At 34.9% G+C, this 20,384-nt stretch overlaps 3 protein-coding genes across 4 annotated transcripts; all 3 read left to right on the top strand.

Moving 5' to 3' along the window:
* Positions 1–2,639: 2,639 nt before the first annotated feature.
* LOC107019125 (putative late blight resistance protein homolog R1B-23) lies at positions 2,640–6,805 on the top strand. The gene is made up of 3 exons (XM_015219699.2): positions 2,640–5,334; positions 5,422–6,552; positions 6,673–6,805. The coding sequence occupies exons 1-2, from the start codon at positions 2,690–2,692 to the stop codon at positions 6,503–6,505; spliced, it is 3,729 nt and encodes a 1,242-aa protein (XP_015075185.1). The 5' UTR covers positions 2,640–2,689; the 3' UTR covers positions 6,506–6,552; positions 6,673–6,805.
* Positions 6,806–7,360: 555 nt separating this feature from the next.
* On the top strand, positions 7,361–9,461 carry LOC107019126 (HVA22-like protein c). Of its 2 annotated transcripts, none has more exons than XM_015219702.2 (5): positions 7,361–7,547; positions 7,789–7,815; positions 7,930–8,052; positions 8,137–8,377; positions 9,278–9,461. In XM_015219702.2, exons 1-5 carry the CDS (start codon positions 7,489–7,491, stop codon positions 9,344–9,346), a joined length of 519 nt encoding a protein of 172 aa, XP_015075188.1. In that variant the 5' UTR covers positions 7,361–7,488; the 3' UTR covers positions 9,347–9,461. The 2 variants fall into 2 exon arrangements, with proteins under 2 accessions (XP_015075188.1, XP_015075189.1); XM_015219703.2 differs by having other exon boundaries at positions 7,367–7,547; positions 9,281–9,461.
* A 1,042-nt stretch (positions 9,462–10,503) lies between these two features.
* LOC107018842 (PH, RCC1 and FYVE domains-containing protein 1-like) lies at positions 10,504–19,409 on the top strand. Its single transcript, XM_015219424.2, has 10 exons — positions 10,504–10,790; positions 10,932–11,252; positions 11,800–11,886; positions 12,716–12,805; positions 13,145–13,225; positions 13,348–13,506; positions 13,618–15,723; positions 17,289–17,435; positions 17,884–18,164; positions 18,940–19,409. Exons 2-10 carry the CDS (start codon positions 11,205–11,207, stop codon positions 19,034–19,036), a joined length of 3,096 nt encoding a protein of 1,031 aa, XP_015074910.1. The 5' UTR covers positions 10,504–10,790; positions 10,932–11,204; the 3' UTR covers positions 19,037–19,409.
* Positions 19,410–20,384: the final 975 nt, after the last annotated feature.

Here is a 20,384-nt window from a genome sequence, read left to right as displayed (position 1 = left end):
AATTTTTGCTCAATATTTTTGTCCTTTTGGGTCTAGACTCTAATATTGTCATCTTAGCAAGAAAAATAACAATGTCAAGAATAAGTATCACTTAGAAATTCAAGGCAAAAAACAGCATGTTTTTTCAACTATAACGTTTTTTGTACTCCATCTTTTTAATAGTGTTTATTTTGGGATAATGCACAATTATCCCCTCAACCTATGCCCGAAATCTCAGAGACACACTTATACTATACTAAGGTCCTATTACCTCCTGAACTTATTTTATTAATAATTTCTACCCCTTTTCGGCCTACGTGGCACTATCTTGTGGGCCCAACGATGATTGACTTTTTTATTCAAGTTAGTGTCACGTAGGCCGAAAAGGGGTAGAAAATTACTTATAAAATAAGTTCAGGGGGTAATAGGACCTTAGTATAGTATAAGTGTGTCTCTAGAATTTCGAGCATAGATTGAGCGGGTACTTGTACATTTTCCCTTTAATTTTCAAAAAAGATTTATTAAAACAGATAGTCTAGTAAACTACACATTATATATTTATTTTTTAGAGGACCTGATTTTTCCTAACGTAACACTTATTTTGAATTGAAAATTATTACTTAGATAACATAATCTAGAAAACCCTTATATATTTATATGAAAATTATGTAATTACACTACTTAAGATAACATAATCTTTAAAAATCTATATCATTTGAATCAATGACAAAAAAAAAAATCCTTCTCTCTCTTAATATTTAGTATACATCATTTCACCTTTATCAGATACATTATAACTTTATTTCTATACAATGTATCTAGTACAAATCTTATTTTTAATACCTAACCTCAGTTATTTCATATCTAAATCAATATAAATTTGATTTTAGTTATGTACATGATATTTAACTTATGTATCATTTGTTACGTATCAATGTATCATAAGGATATAATTAAAGCTCAAATTATTAGAATTTTTGTACTTTATACTATATTTATTTCAATTTATCATCCCAATTCATATACTCCACATAATTTCATCCAAACACACTTCATCATCTAGTCATTTGATTTAATATATCAAAAAAGTCTTTTTGTAAGTTTCTTGGTAGCATCTTTTTGTATACTAGTTTTGACTCCACTTAAAATCTAGAACCTAATTCCACAAAATGGGTCGCTATGTATCTATGGATCAGTTTGGTGTTTTAATCATTATTGGTCGGTTTTTTTATGGACTTTGTAATGTGAAACCATTATTATTCATTAAAAATAATAATGAAAAAAATGAAGAGAAAAAAGGAACTTTCATTGGTGCATGGACGGTCATAGTGGATAAGTCTAATGTGTTTATTATAATTCAATAATTTTGATTAATTTTAAATTAGTAAATAAAATGTTATCTTAAAACTCAAGTTTGAATTCGTAAAATTTAAATCACATGCAATCGAATAAACTTAGATTGTTACCAAAAAGTTTACACAAGGATCATATTTTAGCTTAGTTCGGATGGTTGTTACTTATTTGTGTATTGTATTATAAATGATGGAAGCACTTTCATATATAGCCATTAAAAATAGCTTAATTATTCTCCGTAGCTATAATTTGATAATTACAATTTGTAGCTACATGTTATAGGGAGGACAGAGGCGAGCGAGACTGGGAGAGAGAAGAGAGAGACGAGAGAGGGCAAAAAGTGTGAGAGAGGTGAATTGTATATGTATATTGGTTAGCTAATTGTATATTATACATATGTATTTGTATATATGGCAAGCAAGATTGGGAGAGGGATGAGAGAGGCGAGCGAGAAAGGGCAAAAAGTGGGAGAGAGGTGAATTGTATATGTATATTGGTTAAAATTGTATATTATACATATGCATTTGTATAAAAAGCAAGTGAGATTCGGAGAGAGAGGAGAGAGGCGAGCTAGATTGAGATAGGCTAGTGAATGAGGCCAGAGAGTGAGAAAGGGATGAATTGTATATGTATATTGATTAAATAATTATATATTATACATTATGTATTTGTATATTATGGCGAATTATACATATACAAATGTAGTATACAAAGTTGAAGTCAGCCCACATAATTAATGTATAATGTTAGTCGTGAGTGATATAAGTTTGCTTAACCGCATAGTTTTCCCTAAAAGATTTGATACTTTAAGTATAATTGTTTTGATTATTGTAAAAACTTTTTTATTTTGTTGTATAATATTGTTTAATTAATTTTTATGTAATGAAAAAAGGAAAAATGCATAAGTACTCCTAACCTATGCCCGAAATTTCAGAGACACACTTATATTATACTAATTAAGATCCTATTATTTCGAACTTATTTTATAAATAACTTTCTACCCCTTTCCGGCCTACGTTATACTATCAACTAGATAACTTAAAAAATTGTCAATACACGCTGGACCCAAAAGATAGTGATCGGTAGGCCGAAAAGAGGTAGAACATTGTTTTATAAAATAAGTTTAGGATTAATATGACCTAGTATAGTATAAGTGTGTCTGAGATTTCGGACTTAGGTTAGAGGTCGTTATGCTTTTTCTCAGAAAAACTGTGATAATCACTTTTTTAGTCAATTAATTTCCGTTAAATTTAAATGTACTCTCGAAATTCGAATGGTGTCATTTATAACAACTAACAACCATTCAAAAAAGCTGTTAGCTGCTCTCCTTCTTCCCCTTCCCGCAAATTCAAGAAACATGTTTTCCGGCGAATATTTGTCTTCAAAAAAGCATCACCCGCTCGATTTTTTGCAGCGAATCGAAGACGAATGGGGTAGTTACATGCCGGAGACTATAAAGGAACGAGTTTATTTACTCAAAACAGAGTTCAAATTCATGGATATGTTTCTCAGTATTCAGAGCTTCACTGATAAACCAAACATGTTAGCTGTCACTCAGAAAGTTCATGCTCTGTTTCAAGATTCCGCATTTGATGTATCAAAAATATATCAAAATCTCAATCGTCTTACTTCCCTGCTGCAGAACAAAATTCGGGTGACTAAGATGGAAATCAGAGCTAATTACTCCTTCTTCTCCGGAATTTCGTTGCAACAACTTTTGGAAAAGAGTGGGGTTGATAATTCCAAGTTTGTAATGAAATTCATCAATGGTGTTGTAGAGAATGTTAGCGAGTTAGCAGAGATGGATGATCTCTGTTCTCGCGAAATACAGGAGGTTTTAAAAGAGCTGAAGTTGTTGAAGAGTCTTGTAGGATTTTTATCAAACAGGTGGTATGCAGAGCCTCAGAGCGTACGTACTTTCTTCGGTCATGTTCTATTTGTGGCTGGTTCTGCAGCAATGGTTGTCTGGTTGTACATTCCCAGCTATGGCAATAACAGAGATCAGGATTTGGTTCCTGGTGAGGTGAATTTCTTGCTTTCTTATCTCGTGCGGATGAAGATTAAGCCTGTTAATCCGTGCATCCGCAAAATCTATGTTGATGTACTACAAGCTTTGAAATGGACAATGCAATCAGAATTGTCTCTGAATATCCAAAATGTGTATGTAGCTGAGATTGAAGCTGGCTTCGTAGAGATTCTCATACACAACTTGGAGGAGATACGGAGTATTAGTACTCTCAGTCGGATAGAGTTTTTGAATCATCAAATGGCAACCCTTGTGGAGATGCTCAAATTCTTGAGAGCCAGTCTGATCCATTTGCCAAAATTGGGTCTTGAATTTCATCTTAAAGATATTGATACTATCAGCATTGATGTGGGACTTCTCATTTACTCGTTATATGATAGCGAGGAGCAGGAGGAGGAAGTGAACCAAACACTATTTCGTGATTTGCCCAAAAGCATTCAGCATATCAAGGAAGTGATCTTCCTCGTGAGTCGAAAGGCATTTCAATCTAATTTGCCTAGGGTCCATGGACTAGGCTGTGTTGATTTCCTTCTGAATAACTTGAAGGAGTTCCAAGACCGTTATTCAGATTCACAGTATTCTTTTGTTAAGAGCCAACTTCAAGTTATTCAGAAGGAACTCGAGGGCTTACAACCTTTTCTCAAGGATGTGGCGGAAGAGTGGTACAATAAGCATGAAAGGCTCCAACATTGTGCTGCACTACTGAATGGCAAAGCTTATGAGGTGGAATATATAGTTGATTCTTTTATTAGAAAAGGAGTTCCTGAATGGTGTCTTGTTCGTTGGCTCTTCGACATCATAAAGGAAGTTATACTTATCAAGGAAGAGGTCACAAAGATTCAGGAAAAGGAATTTTTAAAGTTTGACTTTGTATTACATGATACCTTGGATATCACCCCTGCTCATATATCATCAGAATCGACTAACACTCCAAGGATAACCGATGAAGAAGTTGTCGGTTTTGAAGATGTTATGGAAAAACTAAGAGAACAACTAATAAGAGGAACCAAACAGCTAGATGTTATCTCAGTTGTTGGAATGCCTGGATTAGGCAAGACAACTGTGGCCAACAAATTATATTCTGACGAGCTAGTTGTCTCTCGATTTGATATCCGTGCAAAATGTTGTGTATCCCAAGCATATTCGCGTAGGAGTGTGTTACTTTCCATTCTACGTGATGCCATTGGTGAGTCTCCAACCCTTACTAAATTGCCTACGGATGTATTAGCAGATCAGCTTCGCAAAACTTTATTGTGGAGAAGATATCTTATCCTTGTTGATGACATATGGGAAGCTAGTGTTTGGGATGATTTAAGATGTTGTTTCCATGATTCCAATAATGGAAGTAGAATTATCCTAACAACACAACATGCTGATGTTGCTGAAAATGCTAAATCTGTTAGTGATCCCCTTCATCTTCGTATTCTTAATGATGACGAGAGTTGGAAGCTACTAAAACAGAAAGTGTTTGGTGAAGAAAGCTGCTCCATGCTCCTTTCAAATGTTGGACAAGAAATAGCAAACAAGTGTAGGGGGCTGCCTCTTTCAATTGTTTTGGTGGCTGGTATGCTAACAAAGATGGAGAAGAGTGAAAAATGCTGGAAACAAGTGGCTATGAATTTATGTACTAACGTTCTCAGCAACTCGAAGGCCATCATAGAGCAAAGTTATCAGAATTTACCTTATCATCTAAAGCGTTGCTTTCTTTATTTTGGAGTATTTTTGGAGGACAAAGAAATCAACATTTCAATCTTGACATGGTTATGGATTTCAGAAGGATTTATAAAAAGTCGTGATGACAAGAGTCTGGAGGATATAGCAGAAGGCTACTTGGAGAATCTTATTGGAAGAAATCTAGTTATGGTTGCTAAATGGGGTTCCGGCGGTAAGGTCAAAACATGCCGTATTCATGACCTGTTGCTTTATTTCTGCAAGGAAATAGCCAAGGAGAAGAATCTTCTACTGTGGATGAGACGGTAAAACACTATTCAGTGTTACATTATTTGATCAGTTTATCAAGTAAGCTTGAAAGTTAATAGTTTCATGAACTTCTATATTTACAGGGACCAAAATGTCAATACGTCTTCCTCTATTTACTCTCACAAGCAGCTTGTTCAACGTCGGATGTCCATCAATTCTCAAGTGGTTGATCTTGTGAAATGGAGCTCACTTGTTGGCACTGTACGTTGCAGGGAAGATAGAAACAAAGGTTCCTTTTCAATTGTCCAATTCTCTCACATTTACTTCAGATTTCTAAAAGTTTTGAATTTGGAGCTCATTGTAATTGATTCTTTCCCAACTGAGCTAGTTTACTTGAGGTATTTTGCTGCACGAACTTCTCAGAAGTCAATCACATCGTCCATAGTCAATCTTCGAAACCTTGAAACTTTGATAGTCAAACCGATGGGAGGAAAATTAATATTGCCACTTACACTTTTGAAGATGGTTAAATTGAGACATCTGCAGATATATAGCAAAGCTCATTTTTCCACTTTAAATGCTGCAGAAGAATTGCTTGAGAACTCAAAATTCGACAATTTGATAACTCTTTCCTCTCCAACTTTTTGTTGTGTGAGGGATGCAGAGTTGATGTTGAGAACACCTAACCTTCGAAAACTGAGATGCTCATTTGTTGGTTGGGGTTATCCTTCTCATGTAATGAGCTCCCTAACACGGCTTGAGACACTCAGTATTAAAATGGATTCTTGCGGAAGTTCTCCATCCAACTTTCCACCAAATCTCAAAAAATTGACTTTGTCGAACTTTACCATGCATTGGCTGCAATCAAGCATTGCAATGCTTCCAAACCTTCAGGTACTCAAGCTGGTAGCAGTATTTTTCTCAAAGGCCGAATGGGAAGTGACGAGTGACAAGTTCCATCAACTCAAAGTTTTGAAAGTAGTTGATTGTCCTTGTTTTAAAAAATGGAATGTCTCTGACAATGCTTTTCCTTGCCTTGAACACTTGGTATTGAGAAGATGTCGACATCTTGAGGCAATCCCTTCTCGCTTTGGAGACATCACATCTCTAATATCCATTGAGGTAAAGTCATGCAAAGAATCGCTTGTCGAGTCAGCCATGGTCATTAGGGAATCACAAGTTGAAGAGATGCAGAATTATGACTTCAAAGTCTTCATCAACAAGTAGAAATATCTTGTCCCATTCCTCAAACACTATATCGAGTTTGGTATCAGGTATGATTTTAATCCAATGAAAACTGAAGTTTGACATATCATTTTGTGGGACTCATTTGCCACTCTTCTTTTCTTTTTGGACTTTTTGACTAATGTTTACTCATTTACTCTTTCCCAAAGAACGTGGTAAAAGACGTGATGGATGGTTAAAATGCTGAAGCTTCTGACCAACCACAGCAGAGCATGGAAGAAATCATGAAGATCATAATGTGGCTGGGACTCCGAAGAAGTGTCAGAACATCGAGAGTTCAAATCCCAGCAGAGACAAATGCTAGGTGATTTTTTTCTCATCGAAAGTGGGGCGATTTACCTATTAATTGTGCTAATGAGAGTTAGAAAGTACCCGGTGTAAGTCGAGCTAGCGCAAGCAGGGCCGAAACTACCGTTATCATACAAAAGGGCCCTGCAAGAGCCACAGACCCCTATGACATTGTTAACATAGGTGATTGTGGCTAAATTTTTGAAAATATTCTCTAGTAAAAGAAATTTCTTAAAAATGAAAAAAATGACTTTCCTAGTTGAAGCAGAGAAAACAAGTTCAACTAGTGACGTTGCCATTGATTGTGTTCTCACCACCATCTAACATACCTCATCATCACCCCACGAGTGACATTTCACATTAGTTTTCAGACTGCATGTTAATATTTAGCCAAAATTATCCTTATACACAGAGAAAATGAAGTTCCAATTATTATTTTTTCGGTGCCTCGATTTTCGTGAAGCATAAGATGCTTCTTGAAAGGAAAATTTTACTCAAAAGTCCATGATTCACTCTTTTTTTCCACTTACCTTTTTGACTCCTTTTCTGTACTAAAAAGTCCATGCATTTACACTATCAATTCAGGTTCTTCTTTTTCACACTTCATCTTCTAATTAATAGCCACTCCTCTCTAGTACTACTGTTTCTTACTAGTTGAGTGTTCATTCATCAAAAAAATGGGTTCAGACAACAATGTTCTTGCTGTAGTTGCCAAAAATATTGATGTTCTTGCTTTGTAAGCATTCTCAATCTTCACCTACATATATTTGTACTAATGATAATATAATGTTAGAGTAGGTAAAAGTCGTGAATGGACTGGTGGTCTGCTTATATGTAGTCGGCTAATCCATTGGCTTTTGGGATTAAGTTAGGCTCAGATGTCATATCTTTACGAAACCACACATTTTTTTGCTCTTGCTATGTAATTTTATTAACTCATTTCACATGCTAAAGTTTCAACTTTTTTGTTCCTCCAGGCCTCTAATCTCTCTTGTTTATCCTCTGTAAGTTGCTTGATCTCTATAGTAAAGTTAAGAATGTAACTTTTTTACATTTTTTTTCTTTTAGGTAACTGATTTTAGTACCTTTTTGTTACTGATGATTTCATAATTTGGCAGGTATACATCTATTAAGGCAATAGAAACAAAGTCTCGTGCAGATGATCGACAATGGCTAACGTATTGGGTTCTTTACTCTTTGATTACTCTCTTTGAACTTAGTTTTTCTAAGCTCATTGAATGGTAAGCTGATTCGAGTTTTACATCAAATCGATAAATAAATTTTAGAAAAATGAACTAGTGATGTTATTTGTTTTATACTTTCAGGTTTCCAATATGGTCTTATGCAAAACTAGCTGCAATATGTTGGCTAGTTTTACCTTACTTCAATGGAGCATGTTATGTTTATGAGAATTTTATAAGACCATTTTATAGAAATCCACAAGTTAAAATATGGTATGTTCCTTTGAAGAAGGATATTTTTAGTAAGCCAGATGATGTTCTAACTGCTGCTGAAAAATATATTGAAGAACATGGACCACAAGCATTTGAAAGGCTTTTAGCCAAGGTAAATCTATATTATATTGGTGTTTTACGTACCGTCAAACCTCTTTATAATGGTGTTGTTTTGTCAGGATATTTTATCATTTTAGAGATAACATGAAATTGATTTTAAAATGTTATTATAGAGAGGGTTGGATGTGTATACTTTATCCCCTAGAAAGGGTTGCTCACATTACCAAGTTTGAAACACCCTTTTTTAGAGGTCGATTCAGGATTTTAATTAAATGATCGACAGTAGTGTAGCATTGTTCTTAGCTTATGTTACTATTCCTTGCCATGGATCTAGTATGGGACGTTGCAAGACAAAATCAGAGTTAATGTTGAGTGAATTAGGAGACCGGAAAGAGGTTTTCTTTTTTCTACATATTGTGTTGGTTCGTTAAGAGATAATCTGTGATCTCTTGAGTTAAAGTACTCAAAAACTGAAATTACTTTTCTGCTTCTTTTTCTTATATACTAAAATAACTGGAAAGAAAAATTGCACTATTACAGATTAATAACTACGACTAAAAAAATAACTATTGTTATAACTATTGGATGATCAAGGAGTGATAACACCTTATTCTTCTTTTTATGACAATTGATCCTGATTTGGTATATGTATGCATTAAAAAAGTTGTTAGATATATATTTCGAGTTGAAGGAAGTGATTGTGTTCATAATTGATGTAAAAGCTACATTCGTCGGGTTAATTTCATACGGTCATCCAACTAGTAGTTATTATCTTAGAAAATCACATTTTTTCTTGATTTTAATTTTCCTCAACAATGAAATTACGTGACTTTCTGAGATAGTAATTATTAGTTCGTGAACATCTGAGTAAAGGACAGAAAAGTACTTTTTTGTTGGATACTTATTTTTACATGCATTAACTTTGAGTTTAATGGTAATGATTTTAATTTAGCAGGCTGATAGAGATGCAAGAACCAGGAGGAACAACTACATGACCTTTGATGATGATTATCGATATTAATTAATTTCTCTTTGTACTATTAAATTACTTCTTAATTACTTACTTTGATGAACTATGTTTGGATAATCCTTTCAGTTTCCACCCATAATTAAGAATATTTAATCTGCTGTTCAAATTAATTTATTTTTTTTAATAATGAACAATAACACTCATTAGGAAAAGACGGTTTTGTTTTAATTATGGACTTTTTGGTCCAATAACAATATAAAGCACTTAACAAAAAGAAATAAATTTCATGGTAACTTTATTGAAAATGTATTTATTTTAATACAACAATAATCCAAACGTAAGGTGATGTATATGTAATTTTATCTTATTTTCTACTATTTATAGAGATTGTTTTGATAGACTCTCTACTCGAATAAGTATATTAATAATAGGATATGTAAAATAAATACAATATTTTAAAAAATCATGCTAAAAATAATTAATAAAAGAATAAATATCAACCATAAATAAATATGATAACGGAAATTTTTAGAAAAAAAAGAACAGATTATACTAAATTAAACTAAACAATCTCGATCACCTACTAATTTTCTATCATGATTGTTCAAAATTTGATTATATTTTTTTTAATAAAAGAAGTCCCATATTCCTTATTCGAAAGAATAATATTTGAAAAATAAAGATTCATGGGATGACCGATATTTTTTTCTAGAAAAAAACGAAAAGCACTTTGATTTTCTTTTTCTTTTTGACGAAGAATCAACGATTTGATTAAAGGAAAAAAATATTTAATTTAAAAAGTCATGTTTAGAATTCTCCTTTTTGACTGATAGAGAATCTCAAAACATAAATACATATGCTTATTCCATTTTTATTTACTTACTTAATTTTAACTTAAAAATAAAAAATTTTAAAAATATATAAATCATATAATCTTAGTTTTAAATATATCTAAAACATATTACGTCAAAAAAATGCATAATTTTTTTTAAAAATAATAAATAAATAAATTGATTGAAACGAAGAAAATATATTTTTTGGCCTTATTAGTCAAAAAGACAGACCCAAACATCGCAATCATTCATCGTGGATTCCCAGGTTAGGTACAACTTTGTCGGGTGACTGACATGGATTAAATTAATTAATTTTAATTAATTAAATAAATAACAATTTAAAAAACAGAGATCATCGGTACAGATAACACCTAATAGAACATTAAGGGACGCACGTAGAAATTCTGATTCCTTAATTTTGTTTGGAATTATTAACAATTTTTACTAAAATATGGGTTTCTGAAAAAACCCTTTTTTTTCAAGATTGAAACAATTAAGGTTTCAATTTCAAGAACATATTTTTTATTCTTAAATTTCAAATACATTCATTGAATTGCATGTTTGTATTCATTTCTTGAGCTCCCAGATAATATTCTGGCTCATTAGATAATAATATCAAGGGGTTGATTAGTGAATCACCTCAAATTTTCAAGAAAAAAGAGGTAAAAATCCAATCTTTTTGTTATTAAATGAGACCCTTTTTGGTTAATTGCATTTCTTGAATTTATTGGAATTTTCTGGATTTTATTTTGTGTAATGTGAAAAAATGGTGACTTATTAGGGATTTTTTCATGTTGTTGTAGGAGTGAATGAGTGATTTCAGCTGCTGGGGAGTTGAAAGTTGATTGCTTTTTTTATGTGTGAAAAAAGGGAATGTTTTGTTGAGGATTTTTGAAGAGTTGTAGAATGGGATAGATGAAGGAATTTGGTGTTGTTGTATTTGTAGCTGAGGAGATTGGTTATTGTGTTTTTTGTATATGGGGTATACTAGTAAGGGGAAAACTTTTCCCTGTGGTTTTTCAGATGGGTTTTGGTTCAACAGTTGGGGTTTTTCACCTAATAGTATTACCACTTGAATGGCTGATTTCCAAAGGTCTAGTCTTGCTGATAGGGACATTGATCAGGTAATTCCATTTTTCTTATTTGCCAAACTTCTATTGACATACTCTATGTTGCTCGGACTTTTCAAAAATATTGTCATGTGTGTGTTGGAGCTAGGTAGGGCTGAAGGGTTCATTTGAATCCCCTTCAGCGGAAAGCTACATTGTTTATACATGGTTAAATTTATTTTTTTGTGTATATATAGTAGATGTTGAGCCCGTTATTGGCTTCTTCGTGTGTGGACATCTTCATGTTTTGAAACCCCTTCGGTGAAAATTTACATTGTTTATGCATGGTTATAATTACTTTTATGTATATATAGTATGTCGAACCCGCTTTTTGGCTTCTTCATATGTGGACATATTTATGTTTTGAACCTCTTTAGTGAAAATCCTGGTTTTGCCACTGTTGACATGGGTATGGTAGCATTTTTGGAGGGTTCGAGCAACATGTCTATAGAGTACATTATGAGGTTCTTGATTTAATGAATGCATTATTACCCTGCATGTAGATATTCAACTTAAACTTTTCTGCTTGTTATCTGTTTTGTTGGTTTTGTTTCATTTGAAGGCCATTGCAGCACTTAAGAAAGGAGCAAATCTGCTGAAGTATGGGCGCAGAGGAAAACCCAAGTTTTGTCCTTTTCGTCTTTCTAATGTAAGTTATTTAGTTATCTTATCGTTCAAAATATTATTTCCATTTGCAGTCATGGGGTTCACAAAATCAAAGTTGGAGTACAGTATCTACGGCTTTTTGTTCTTAATATCTGCAGTACGCAGTAGCAGAGGATAGAAAAAATGCTTTGAAATCCTTGTTCTCTTAAAATCTTGATATTAAGGTTTCTTTATATGTCTTAATTAGCATAGAATTGACAATTGCGAACTTTGAAACTAGAGACCACATCTAGGTAGAAAATATGTTGTAGGCTATTTTGTCACCAAAGTATTCAGATGCGATAAGTAGTAAAAGGAATAATACACTTAGATGTTCTTGGCTAGAGTTAAAGGATATGATGGAAACAGAAAGAACTGCATTTAGTCATGCGTCGTGGTGTTGAAAGTATTCCCTGTCACCCTCACAGAAGCAGCTAATAGAGAGAGATTTGAGATTATTCTTAGGAAAGCGGAAAGGAATTGTACAGAAAACAAACATTAATAGAATTCACCACCAGAAGAACAAAGTGAAAAGGTGCATTTCAATGCTCCTTAGTATTCAAAATATGCATTCATGCTTGAACAGCAAGAGAAAAGCTTATTGAGTTCCTCTTTTTTCCTAAAAATATCCGCTTCCATTTATGTTTCTCATATACTGGACAAGATACAAGATATTGAATTGTTTGAGATCCTAGGGCCAAGAAAAATTTAAGAAGTAAACTTAATGTTGAATATCCCTTTGATTAAGTACTAATGTTTTCTTTTACTGCTTGGAAAACCTGATTATAAGTTGTGTTTATACCATTTCACTAAGGAATTTCTTGATGTGTCAGGACGAATCTGCAGTGGTATGGTACCACGACAAAGAAGAAAAACAGCTTGAACTGTGTCATGTATCAAGGATTATTCCTGGACAGAGAACTGTGAGTTTGAGTATTCCCACATCTTTCTTCGCTTTTAAAGGAAATTTTTTCCCTCAAGTTCCATTTGACTGGAAGATTTGCAGGTTTTACTCTTTAAGAGAAGGTGGATTAAATTTTCTGATCATTGATCAGCAAGAGTAATTTCTGCATCAAGTTCTTTGTTGTGCTCTATGACTGATTTGTAAAGACTTCACATATTATAGTTCACAAGGGCATTGCTATTCTTATGTCTGTCAAGTTTAGATCCTTTTTCTGTGTGGTTTATACTCCTCTTCCTCTTGTGCTAGACCTTTATTTTCAAGTGGCTTACCAAAACAGCATTAATTTTCTCCTCTTCAGGCAATATTCCAGCGGTATCCTCGACCTGAAAAGGAGTATCAATCATTTTCTCTCATCTGTAACGACCGGTCTTTGGACTTGGTAGGTTTCTGATTTGTCTTCTCAATGAAAATAAGTACTCTTTCCGGTCGGGAAGAATGACATTTTGATATTGACAAGTCTTAAAAAAATAATCTAGTAACTGTTACGATATTTCTGTGTAGATCTGTAAAGACAAGGATGAAGCTGAGGTTTGGATTACTGGGCTGAAAGCAATAATTACGAGGGGACGCTCTCGCAGAGGAAAATATGATGCAAGAAGTGAAACCATGTTTTCGGATAGTCCACTTGGTCAACGAGTCACCACATCAACTTCATCTATTGTATGTTGGCATTTTGTTGTACCTTCAGTTGTGTGTGTTCATTCTTCCTCTCCTCTGACCTCTTCCCCCTCCAACTGATCCAAATGTTGTATGACCATCTTTTTGCCTCAGGATCAAGGAGACAATCAGAGAACTGAGAGTTTACCTCAGAGCAGGCTTGGAAAAGCCTATGCTGACATTATTCAATACACTGCAGCTGGCAAGAGTCCTACGCTTGCTGAAACAGGTTCCTTTAATCTTAGCTCGTTGTCTGCTGGAGCAATTGACAACTCAAATGCTCGAAGTTCTACAGCTGATACATTTCGAGTTAGTTTATCCAGTGCTCTAAGTTCATCCAGCCAGGGTTCTTGCCTTGAAGACTTTGATAACCTTGGAGATGTCTTCATTTGGGGAGAAGGCACTGGCAATGGGCTATTGGGTGGTGGCAAACACAGAATTGGTAAATCAGCTGGCACAAGGATTGATGCTAATATTCCCAAATCACTGGAGTCAAGTGTGGTTCTTGACGTTCAGAATATTGCTTGTGGTAATAGGCATGCTATGTTAGTCACAAAACAAGGAGAGGCGTTCAGCTGGGGTGAAGAGGCAGGGGGCAGACTGGGTCACGGGGCGGAAACAGATGTTTCACATCCCAAGCTTATCAAAAATTTCAAAGGAATGAATGTTGAGTTGATTGCATGTGGGGAATATCATTCATGTGCTGTTACATCCTCTGGGGATCTATACACTTGGGGTGACGGTACTAAAAGTTCGGGTCTGCTTGGACACAGAAGCGAAGCCAGTCACTGGATCCCAAAGAAAGTATGTGGCCTCATGGAAGGCTTAAGAGTGTCTCATGTTTCCTGTGGGCCTTGGCATACAGCTCTCATAACATCTGCTGGCCGCTTGTTTACATTTGGAGATGGAACTTTTGGTGCATTGGGTCACGGAGATCGTTCTGGATGTATTACTCCTAGAGAGGTGGAAACTTTCAATGGATTGAAGACACTCAAGGTTGCTTGTGGTGTTTGGCACACTGCTGCTGTAGTTGAACTAATGAGTGGATTGGATTCCAGACCATCTGATGCTCCGTCTGGAACACTATTCACTTGGGGAGATGGAGATAAAGGGAAACTAGGACACGGTGATAATAAACCCAGACTAGCTCCCGAGTCCATAGCAGCATTGGTTGACAAAAGTTTCAGTCAGGTAGCATGTGGTTATGCCATGACTGTTGCTTTGACAACTGCAGGCCGAGTATATACAATGGGTAGTAATGTTTATGGCCAACTTGGTAGCCCTCTAGCTAATGGAATGTCTCCAATTTGTGTGGAAGATTATTTTTTTGACAGTACTGTAGAGGAAATTTCTTGTGGTTCACATCATGTTGCAGTTTTAACTTCCAAAACAGAAGTTTATACATGGGGAAAGGGTGAAAACGGACAACTTGGTCATGGAGACTGCGAGAATAAGTGTACACCTACTCTAGTAGATATTTTGAGGGATAAACAAGTAAAGAGAATAGTGTGTGGCTCAAATTTTTGTGCTGCTATTTGTGTTCACAATTGGGCATTAAGTGCTGATAATTCTATATGCTTTGGATGTCGTATCCCTTTCAATTTCAGAAGAAAACGCCACAATTGTTACAATTGTGGGTTTGTCTTTTGCAAAGCATGCAGCAGCAAAAAGTCACTTAAAGCATCATTAGCCCCAAGCACAAACAAGCCATATCGTGTCTGTGATGATTGTTTTGACAAGTTACAGAAGGCAATAGAATCAGAACCTTCCTCCCGAGTTCCAAAAGTCAAAGCTGGAAATGCACTTTATAAGGCAAATGATCAGACAGATAAAGAGAGTGGGCTTCCTCTATTAGTAGGTCTTACTTCCAGACTCTCATCTTCTGACTCATTCAACCGTGCTCAGGGCAGAATTTCCAGGGTTGATCAGTACGAGAACCGTGCATCTTCTTTTCAAAATGAAAATACTCCAAGGGAAAGCTTTTCCTTGTCCAAATCACCAATCAGTGCATTTCGAGTTTCCAAAAGTCTCTTCTCAGCTTCTCTTCCAAGTAATAGAGTGGTCTCTCAGTCAACATCTCCTTTGTTAGGAAAGGCAAGTGCATTGTGGCCTGCAATACCAGCTTCATATCCTCCTGTTCGTACGGCTGAAGTAGTTGTAGATAATTTGAAGCCAATTAATGATAGCTTAAGCCTGGAGGTCAAACAATTGAAGGCACAGGTGAGCTATTTTTATGTTATGAAATAATTTTTCAGTTTCTTCATTCTAAATCCTAGTGCTTGTGTTTTCTCATTTCTATATCTCTTTATGGCTTCTTGGCTCTCCTGCTGACGATAAATCTCTGTTCCTTGTTCAAATATTAATACTAATATTGAGAAGCACTCCGCTAGTTCGGCCTCTCATTAAGTTCATGAGATGCTAAAACAGATAGAGCAGTTGTAAGTTTCAGTTCTTTCTGAAACATTTTACAGCGTCGCTGCTATTTTATATGCTTCTACGGAAGATTCAAATTATAAACATTGCATATGGAACTGTCATTGGACCAGTTCAATAGAGCATATAACCTTCACATTTAAAACTGATCTTTCCATGTGGCCAATGTGTGTGCATGCGTGCGGTGTTATCAATGCATGTGTATGCATGTGGAAACAGCCTCTCCAGCTTCACAAAAAAGGGATAAGGTCTGCGTACACACTACCCTCCCTAGACCCCATTTGTGGGTGGTATGTTGTTGTCGTCGTACACATTATGTTGATTTTGGGTGCTAAAAGATTAGGTTCCTTAAATTATTGAATTTTTTGCTTTCTATATAGAATCTGTGTTAAGTTACTCAGTTATTTCAGACCTTATTTTAACTCTTAACAGTTCTTCCAATCTCAGTTCACTGAGTTTTAAGTCTGTCTACCCTTTCGACCAATTTTTACTAGTATACCTTTGTCTTTTCCATTTCATATACCATTCTCGAGAAATTGATAATGTAACAGAATTATTCATCGTTTACTTGCATATACATTTCCACCGTGTTCTACGATTTCTACCTTGCTATAGTCTTGAATTCAGCTCTTCTTAGGAAAGGAAGGTATGTTCTTGTTCGGCCTCCCGAAATCTCCTCCCTCCCTTTTTAACCATCAACTGTTTCTCTTTCCGATTATCCAGGTTGTGTTGTAGAGATAACTAGGCTTCAAGAAAATACATGTTGACCTTATGTGTGAAAATGGGCTGTTTTCTCTTTTCTAGGTTACCTTTAACATGACTGCCTACACATCTACACATCATGAACCATCACGCAGGCATATCGACAAAAAGAAGAAATGAGGAGTGAAAACCATTTTAAAATCTTTCTCCAGCATACCAATTTCTTAAGAATGAAGTTGTCTTACCTCTGAAAAACATTTTTGAATTTTGTATGCATGCCCACCTGCTTTTAGTTTGACAAGCAACTAATTACAATCTTTGTCCAGCATCTTAAATAGCAAACAAACTCCTATCAGATACCTTATAACACACGTGGATGATCACTAGCTGCGCATCTTTATATAGTAAGCTCATGGTCGATCAAGATGGCAACTTAAATAGACTAGTATTGGATTTGGGACTAGGTGGGAATTTCAGCGCATTTACCTCATGCTATTGGATTTCAATTAGTGTTTACATAGTTAATCGCGACTAATATACACAATAGTTTAAATATTCTAGAGAATCTAGACGCAAACCTCTGTGAGCAACTAAGTGAATTGATAACAAAAGTTTCACACTGCTAAGCTTGACTCGAAAAATATTTGTAGCTGGAAGAGCTTGCAAGCAAATCTCAACTTCTAGAAGCTGAACTTGGGAGAAAGACAAAGCAGCTGAAGGATGCAACTGCAAAAGCAGCAGTTGAAGCAGAGAAAAGAAGAGCAGCGAAACACGTGATCAAGTCTCTGACTGCCCAGGTTAGTTTATATTTGAATTCAGATGCTTAATCTCCAATATTTGCATATTTATTGCACATAAAGTACATGTGGGAACTTGACCTATTAGTTTGGATATTGTAATGTGCATGTTATTCATTCAATAGTCTATTCTGCTTATTGCTGTTTTGCCATGACATAATTTTCATGGTATATACTGACTAATATATGCATGACCTATAAGGTTCTCATTATACATCAGTTAGCTATTTGAGTTTCTCAGAAAGCGGTCAGAGTATGTAAGTATGTCTTCGGTGTTCTTGTTAATTTAGTTATGTCATATATTTTCTAGTCATTGCATAAACTCGCTACATAAAATAGTCAATTGTTTATAAGCTTTGGGGGAGCGTGTAGGATTTTGCTGATGTGCATTATTAGTTTATTACTGTGACCTGTATTTTAATGGCATGGATAATCCAATTTTCCACAGCTGAAGGAGGTAACCGAAAGGCTTCCAGAAGAGCAGGTCTCCACCAACAATTTAGATTTTAATGTTGAACAAACATCGTTTAACTGTACCCGTCCTTCAAATGGTAAATGTGTAACTACCACAACCCTAACCGAGTGCAGTGGTAGTTCTAATACTGTCGTCTCAGCTAAGAAGTCTAGAGGGCAGAAGCCAGAACACATGTTACAAGTTGAACCAGGCGTGTACCTATATCTTATTTCCTTACCTGATGGAGGCAATGAACTGAAACGAGTTCGTTTCAGGTACTTATCCTTTAACCTATTTCATTTTTTACACGGTATAATCATGTAATGCTCTGATCAATAGCTTCAAATTGCTGGAAATGAGCATTTAGCGAGAGAAACAGAAAACAATGACTTGAGCTGAAAATACCTGCAGAAGTTGTTCAGTTATCACTTAAATTGTTGCTCGTACATTTCGATATTTTTGTCTTCTGCCTCACTTTATTTCCACCAGAATGACAAAAGAGATTAAATCTCAACATATATACATATCTTTCCTCTTGTCAATTGAGAACTAATATCTGTGTTGCCCCAAAGTGGGCATGCTAGATGGGTTAGCTAAAGCCTTTGAATCGTGGTCGTGCTTGAATTCAACTCTTTCTTTATCCAAAAACTGTGCATTCTATTGAAAAGTTTCACTTGCCTTGTTCATAAACTATGAATCCAAGCACGACCACGATTCCAAAGAAAAGAATTTTCATAAAACTATGAATGGGATGAATGTTCATCCCTTGGCCTTCACACTATTGCTATAGATTTAAGGTTCTCATAAAACAGTCTATTCGACATCCAAATAGATGGAATAATACTCTCCATACGGCCATACCTACCCTAACGAAAAAGTGTCATCAGAGATCAAACAACGACTACATGAAACATAATGCATCCTGTTGCGCAAAGTAGTATGTGTTGCAGATTAATCTTTATAAGTGCTTTATTTTGACTCTGCTTCGACTTGAATCATAACTTATTTCTTGATATGTGTACTGAAGTGTTTCATTTGCTTATCTTACAGCCGGAAATGCTTCTCAGAGGACGAGGCAGAGAAGTGGTGGAACGAAAATGGACAAAAAATCTGTGAGAAGTACAACATCACACCAGAACATGTCTAGTAACAGTGCATTTTGTCATGTAAAAAGACGCGAAGGAAGGCTATCCAATGGATTTTTACAATCATCTTTGCTCTTCGCGATAACACAGGAATTTTTGGTCATTTTTGAGCAACTAGAAACTAGAACAAGGAGCAGCAGCAGCATCCAGGAATCAGCTGAAGACAGAGGAAAAGGTTATGGAGAGATTAGAAGAATCTGAGTTTTAGTTTGTATTTTTTGTATATCGTTTTTGATGCGATTTTTCGATGATTTTATTATAACTATAGCTAGTTTTCATGTAGCAAAATTAGTGAGCAGAATCAACCAATTTGTAGGTACAGCTTTTCTTTATGAATTTGATATAACAGTCAGAGTTGCACATTCTTTTATGTTATATACATCATCATGTCGGAAGCGTTGCCTCAAACAGGTCCTGCAACTCGTGATTCAAATTTAACTGGACTTCAGTATAGATATCGGAAGCCATGTGGAAAATAAAAAATAAAAATCACATACAATACATCATAAAGTATTTTATTTTTTTAGTGTTTGCATGTGTAGATTATTATTCTTTTCAAAATTCAACAAACTGATATCTACAACCAAAAATAAAATATTGCTTCATCTTGTTATCATAGTACATGGAAGTTAAAATGGGCAAATTACACATTTGGTCGATCTGCTAAAGATGATTACATTTACTAGCTAACTATATCACAACGTATACACTAATTTGTATCAAAAATAAAATATGTATATCATATAAAATATACCTTTGTTGGTTATAATTTTGGTGGACTGCTCTTTATGTCAATTTCTCAATTAGATTCTTTGAGGGGTCGTTTGTTTGGTGGGGGTGGAATAAATAATGACATCTCAAGTAATTATTTTATTTCACATTCTATATGGGATTATGTATTCAATTATACTAAAATTGTGGGATAAAATAATTCTTCATTTGTGTCAATTTGTGTGGCACATTGTGCTCTTTAATCTATCCTAGTTTTCGTTTTACCCTTAATTAAATGAGATATAGCTATACAAATGAACCATAAGTGTTTTAAATTTTGTGTCAAATCGAATATTGTCTCATAAACTCATTACCACAAGGAGGATGAAACAATCACATCAAATATCATAAAATTGGATTTATTATCTTTATCCCACTTACCAACGGTCGCGAGAAATTATGGGCTTTGGATTAACATAAGAATGTAATAGAGTCAAGTAGCAAGTTTGACAATGAAAATGAAAATAAAGGGTGAAAAAGTGAGCCACGATTTGCCATTCTTTTCTTGAAACGTGTGCATTGAGGACCAATCATATTTAGTTGATTTTTGACTTCACTTTTTTTAATTGATTTGTTGGT

Source organism: Solanum pennellii, chromosome 5 (assembly GCF_001406875.1).
Source record: "Solanum pennellii chromosome 5, SPENNV200".
Lineage (NCBI taxonomy): Eukaryota > Viridiplantae > Streptophyta > Magnoliopsida > Solanales > Solanaceae > Solanum > Solanum pennellii.
The sequence above is the reverse complement of the archived record's forward strand: the minus strand, read 5'-3'. Positions and strand labels throughout refer to the sequence as shown.

What these genes read in the sequence shown, in the direction of transcription:
- LOC107019125 (XM_015219699.2), top strand. Translation starts at nt 2,690, where the DNA reads ATGTTTTCCGGCGAATATTTGTCTTCAAAAAAGCATCACCCGCTCGAT. An exon ending in CTTCTACTGTGGATGAGACG is followed by an intron (nt 5,335 to 5,421) that starts GTAAAACACTAT and finishes CTATATTTACAG; the next exon opens with GGACCAAAATGTCAATACGT.
- LOC107019126 (XM_015219702.2), top strand. Translation starts at nt 7,489, where the DNA reads ATGGGTTCAGACAACAATGTTCTTGCTGTAGTTGCCAAAAATATTGAT. An exon ending in ATCTCTCTTGTTTATCCTCT is followed by an intron (nt 7,816 to 7,929) that starts GTAAGTTGCTTG and finishes ATAATTTGGCAG; the next exon opens with GTATACATCTATTAAGGCAA. An exon ending in TTTTCTAAGCTCATTGAATG is followed by an intron (nt 8,053 to 8,136) that starts GTAAGCTGATTC and finishes TTATACTTTCAG; the next exon opens with GTTTCCAATATGGTCTTATG.
- LOC107018842 (XM_015219424.2), top strand. Translation starts at nt 11,205, where the DNA reads ATGGCTGATTTCCAAAGGTCTAGTCTTGCTGATAGGGACATTGATCAG. An exon ending in GTCCTTTTCGTCTTTCTAAT is followed by an intron (nt 11,887 to 12,715) that starts GTAAGTTATTTA and finishes TTGATGTGTCAG; the next exon opens with GACGAATCTGCAGTGGTATG. An exon ending in TCAAACAATTGAAGGCACAG is followed by an intron (nt 15,724 to 17,288) that starts GTGAGCTATTTT and finishes AAATATTTGTAG; the next exon opens with CTGGAAGAGCTTGCAAGCAA.